The 5,503-nt window shown below is 50.5% G+C and overlaps 1 protein-coding gene across 1 annotated transcript; it reads left to right on the forward strand.

The window, feature by feature from the left end:
- Window positions 1-3,411: 3,411 nt before the first annotated feature.
- Window positions 3,412-4,622, forward strand: LOC123091035 (uncharacterized). The gene has a single exon (XM_044512423.1). It carries the CDS (start codon window positions 3,603-3,605, stop codon window positions 4,311-4,313), a length of 711 nt encoding a protein of 236 aa, XP_044368358.1. The 5' UTR covers window positions 3,412-3,602; the 3' UTR covers window positions 4,314-4,622.
- The last annotated feature ends 881 nt before the right edge of the window (window positions 4,623-5,503 follow it).

Below are 5,503 nucleotides of genomic sequence, written 5' to 3' on the forward strand. Positions count from 1 at the left end.
TCGTGGTGTCGTTGGGAGCCTCCAATTAAGTTGTGGAGATTGCCCCAACCTTGTTTGTAAAGGTTCGGTCGCCGCCTTCAAGGGCACCAATAGTGGAATCACGGCATCTCGCATTGTGTGGGGGCGTGAGGAGAATACGGTGGCCCTAGTGGCTTGTTGGGGAGCATTGTGCCTCCACACTGCTCTACCGGAGACGTACTTCCCTTAAAAAGGAAGGAACTTCGGTAACACATCCTCGTCGTCACCGGCTCCACTCTTGGTTATCTCATGCCTTTACTTGTGCAAGATTGTATCCCTTGCTTGCTTGCGTACTTGTTGTTGTTGCATCATATATGTTGCTCACCTAGTTGCATATTTAGACAACCTACTTTGATGCAAAGTTTAATTTGGTAAAGAAAAGCTAAAAATTGTTAGTTGCCTATTCACCCCCCTCCCCCCCCCATCTAGTCAACTATATCGATCCTTTCAACCGTCATTTTACCCTTGGTAGCAACAATACCACGTGCCTCACTACTCCTCCTACCATAGAGTGAGGACACCGCAAGATTGAACCTACCACAAAGCACCTCTCCCGGTGAAGATAAATCAATCTAGTTGGCAAACCAAAAGGATTGGTCAGAGAGAAAGACAAAGCTATACAATCACACATAATAAAGTTCAGAAAAGACTCAATTACTTTCAATGAATAGTCTGATCATAAACCCACAATTCATCAGATCCCAACAAACGGTTCACAAAAAGATTACATCGAATTAATCTCCAAAGAGAACATTGTATTGAAGATCAAATGGGAGAGAGAGAGAGAGAGAGAGAGATCTAGGTACCGCTATGGACCCATAGGTCCTATGGGAACTACTCACACATCACTACGGGTGCAACAAGGTTGATGTAGAAGCCCTCCGTGATCGGTTCCCCTCCGGCAGAGTACCGACGAAGGCCTTCAGATGTGATCGGTGGCGGAATAACTGTTTTGGGTCTTGCCCCAGGGTTTTTGGAACATTTGGGAATTTATAGTGCTGGAATTAGGCCAGAAGGGGCCGCGTGGGGCCCACAAGACATCAGGGCGTGCCTACCCCCTGGGTGTGCCTTGTTGTCTTGTCGTCTCCTTGTTTGGCTTCTGGTCCTCCCCCGAAGATTTTAGGGTCCCTCCTGGTCCAGAAAAAATCATCAAAACATTTTGTAGCATTTGGACTTGGTTTGGTAGGGATTTTTTGTAAAACCAAAAACAAGCAAAAAAACAACAATTGGCACTGGCACTGGGTTAATGGGTTAGTTCCCAAAATAATATAAAATTACATATAACATATATAAAACTTATAGTATAATAACATGAAACAATTAAAAGTTATAGATACGTTGGAGACGTATCAATGCGTGACACCAAGCTTAAAGCTTGAAACTCCTTTGTTTTTTTGCTGGTCTCCCACTTCTTCTCACCATCTGACACCCATGAATTTTATTCACTTTATCAAGAAAAAGACTTAATCTTAATAGGTTTATGAGTAGGTCGGTCCATAAAAATAGAACATGTGACTTTTGTAACTCAATAAAATATAAAAAATTACCACGTACCACAAAAGTTACTCATAGTTGCAAGCCGTGTCTAATTTTTATGATTTTATCATTTTCTGATAATTTATTATGATTTTTTAGTGGCGGCAAAACTGCAGTTTCAACACAGCACAACAGTTACTTGAAAACTAGACATGCAAAGGTAATTCTTGGCACATTACTTTATAAAACAGTCGTTTATACAAGGGGATAATTATTAGGGATTTTTGCATTCGTACCCCTAGTTGGGTCACGCTCGACTGATTTGCCCCTAGTTTTCCAACAATTACGGTTTTGCCCAGCTCACTTCACTTGCCTTGTGTTTTTGCCCTTTCGGGGCGGTTCCGACCAATCATGGTTCGCCATGTGGTGACTGCTCATTGGTCGGAACCGCCCCAGAAGGGCAAAAACACAAGGCGAGTGAAGTGAGCTGGGCAAAACCGCAATTATTGAAAAACTAGGGGCAAATCAGTCGAGCGTGACCCAACTAGGGGCACCAATACAATTGTTCCATAATTATTTGGGTTCAAAGTCTTCCATAATTCAAAATTCACAAAGTTTTCATGGGTATGAACAGAAGTTCAAGGACGTCCCCAACTTCTACGATGCTAATCTTTCTCACTTTCATCTTTATTTTTGAAAAAAAAATAAGTTTCCCTCTTTATTTTATTTTATTTGAAAAGTTTAAAGACACAAAACACAATAATCAAAGCCATATAGCTGGGCTTAATTAAAGTCCCCATTTAATTATTTCACCTAGATCCCAAGGTATATCAATCCCAATTTTTAATATTAAAGGCATGGGTGTAAGTAGAGAGCACAATGTAACATAGATCATATAACAACAAAGTCTAAACCTCTTTCAATGCATTGACATGTCATACAACATTAAATCATTAGAAGCAAGTAAAGCCCAATGCATGGTATAAGTCGTTTCTTACAATCTTACCATATTAGAGACATAGAGAGGACACTTATTTCTTTCTCTCTCGTAATAAACCGACTAGTATATCAGAAAATATACTAGTCTTTTTTTCTTCGATTGTAAACAATTGTTGAAGATTAAAATTGTTTTCCAAAAAAGGGAAGGTTAAAAATTGCAAACGGGCGATGAGATACTAGCCTCCACGTTACCAAGTAAGAATGTTCGTCCATTGGCTCGATTGTCGATTCAACGTGCTGCAGTCCCCTTTTAAAATGACCAAAACAGGGGCCTTGATTAATTCGTTTTTGGCTGAAGTTTGTTGGATCACATACAAAACTAGTGCTTCCTCGAACTTTCGCACTGGTCCTTCACTCGACGCACTGACATGGAAACCGCACGTCCGAATGGAAAACGAACACGTCAAAAAATATGAAAAATGGGTACGCGAGAGAGCCTGCGCGCCCGCCTCACGTGGGCCAGCCGGGTCCGCGCACGCCTGTGCGCCCGCAAGGAATCACGAGGGAAACGAGACGCGCGCGGGCGACCACCGACCTCCCAGGCCACGCCTCAATCCCCAGGCCCACGAGGCCCCGTCACGCCCATCGCGAGGCGCACAGCCGCGCACGGCGCATCCGACGTGTCGCGCGGCGCCGACCTGGCCCCCCACCCCCGCGGGCAAAGCCCCTTCCCGCCTCGCGCCCGCTGCGTGCCGGAGCGTGCCCCGGCTCGCGCCCCACGCTCCCATCCCCCACCGCCACACCACACACCGATCCGCACCAATCAGGCACCGGCATACGCCCACAGGGAAGCCCGCAGACCGGATCTCGGCGCAGGGGATCCCGAAACAGCGTCCACGTCGGACGCCACGGAGGCGGAAGCGTGTGAAGCGAGGCCGGCAAGTCGTTACGGCTCGGAATCCTCTACCGTGCAGGCTTCCCCTTCCTCCATCTCCGACCTATTTGTACGCGCAACTCTCGCTTGACGCCGCCGCAAAGCGCGAGCCCGCCCCGTCGAGTGCAGCTGCCATCGTCGCCATCGTCTATTTACCACCGACCGATCCCCGGAGGCGTCCGTCCGTCAGAGCGTCGTCGCTCGCGCGAGGAGGAGGGAGGTCGCGCGCCGGTCCATGGCGGCGGCGGCAACCTCCGTGCGGGGGTGCGGCCCGGCGTCGGCGTCGTCGGTGGGGCTCTCGCCGCGTCGGGCGCTGCAGCGGTCGTCCTTCTTGCCGCCCCTGCCGCGGCGGGCGTCGTCCGTGCGCGCGCTGCGGGCCGCGGTCGCGGACGCGCCGCACCGGGGGCTGGAGCTCCGGCGGGAGGGGCGGGAGGCGGGGCTGCTGGAGGCCGTGATCGGGGGAGACGGCGAGGAGGTGGAGGAGGTGGTGGGGGAGGAGAGGGTGGAGGGGTGGATGCGGGAGTCGATCGCGGAGATCGTGCGGCACGTCGGGGAGGCGCCGTTCCTGGTGCACCTGTTCAGCGACGGGCGGGAGGGCGTCACGGTGCGGCGCGAGCCGGCCTCGGCGGAGGCCTGGCCCGACGTGCGCCGCCGCTGGGGCCCGGGCGGCCAGCGCCGGCCCGACGGCATCATCCTGGTCGAGCAGGTGGCCGCCGCGGCGGTCGAGGACGGCGCCGAGGCGGCGCGCCAGGTGTGGGGCCTGGTGGTGCAGGCCCGCGGGATGGAGTGCGCCGCCTGCTACGTCCTCGACACCTGCCGCGTCCGCTCGCCCGCCGGCTTCTGCACCCACTTCTGCCTCGCCCGGGCGCAGTGCTTCGGCGAGCCCCTCGAGCTCCAGCTCCGCAACGCCTGGCTCAACCGCCTCTCCGGCAACCACCGACGATAGCCGCCGCCTCCGCCACCGATGTACCACTACTAGCATAGAAGAACCTCCCTCCGCCACTGATGCGATTGCCTCCGGTTCGGCTGGGAAGAACGGACCGATCGAAGCATGAAGATTCATCGGGAAGAATGCAAGAACCCCCATTGATCGATTCTTTTCTTGCTTTCCGCTCTAGCTTTTCCCCTGCGCGCGAGATGGGCGTATCGTGATCGAGTAATTGGAATCACGAACCCCGCCCGCGTTTGAACCTGTACAGATTACTGATTGTATTGCTTGATTATGAATTGAAAAGCAACTAGTATTGATCATGAAGTTCTCCTTGTTCTTGGTCCGGTGCGAGTGAAGTTAGTTAGTGATTGATGCGTCTCGGTTATGCCATGGATGATCGAATCGAATGCGATCACGACGGCAATGCGTCTCAGTGACGGCTCGAATATTCTGATGCGAGTAGGCTGTCGTCGGCGGCAACATAGATGCGGTACGTCTCCTCGAGTAATTTAAAGTAGAGTAGGATTCGGTGATGAAGAGTGTGAGACATTAGTTAATGGCAAGAACGTGGATTGCCGGCCCCATTCGGGATCCTTTTCGCTACAGCGTTCGCGGCAGGTCCAATGACGACGACGGCATGATTAGTGGTGATATAATCTTGTTCCCAAGGTCGCAACTCGCAAGTCGTTTTCATCCACCATCCATGGCAGCATAGCATGGTGGTGGTAGTAATTTGCTTCCAAATTGACTGGTTCTTTGTCACAAGCGAGGAAACAGGATTATATAACTACGGACCAAGTCGTCTTCATCCACCATCCATAGTAGACTGATAGTAGTCTATTGTGACAAAAATACAGTCAATTTGGTAGCAGATTGCACCAGGCTGCTGTGGATGGTGGACGAAGACGGCTTCCACATTTGGTTGGAAGAAAGAAGACTTGTCCACCAAAGGGTGCTTCCAATTATCTCATTTATTGTTCAAAAGATAATAATCCTGTTCGCTGTGGCATCAGTAGATTAAAAAGGAATCTGATAAGTACTGAACGTTCGGTACGAGAACATGGCAACTCCGAAGGTTTTCGACGGCAAATTCAGTGACACGAGGATGACAACTTTAGTTGCTAAGCATGCCAATTTTTGTGCTTTAGTTTATTTTTTGATAGAAAGTTTGCCATCCTCACATCATTAAACTTGTCGTCGAAAAT

Source organism: Triticum aestivum, chromosome 4B (genome assembly GCF_018294505.1).
Source record: "Triticum aestivum cultivar Chinese Spring chromosome 4B, IWGSC CS RefSeq v2.1, whole genome shotgun sequence".
Taxonomy (NCBI): Eukaryota; Viridiplantae; Streptophyta; class Magnoliopsida; order Poales; family Poaceae; genus Triticum; species Triticum aestivum.

Coding starts and splice junctions, on each gene's coding strand:
- LOC123091035 (XM_044512423.1), top strand. CDS start 3,603: ATGGCGGCGGCGGCAACCTCCGTGCGGGGGTGCGGCCCGGCGTCGGCG.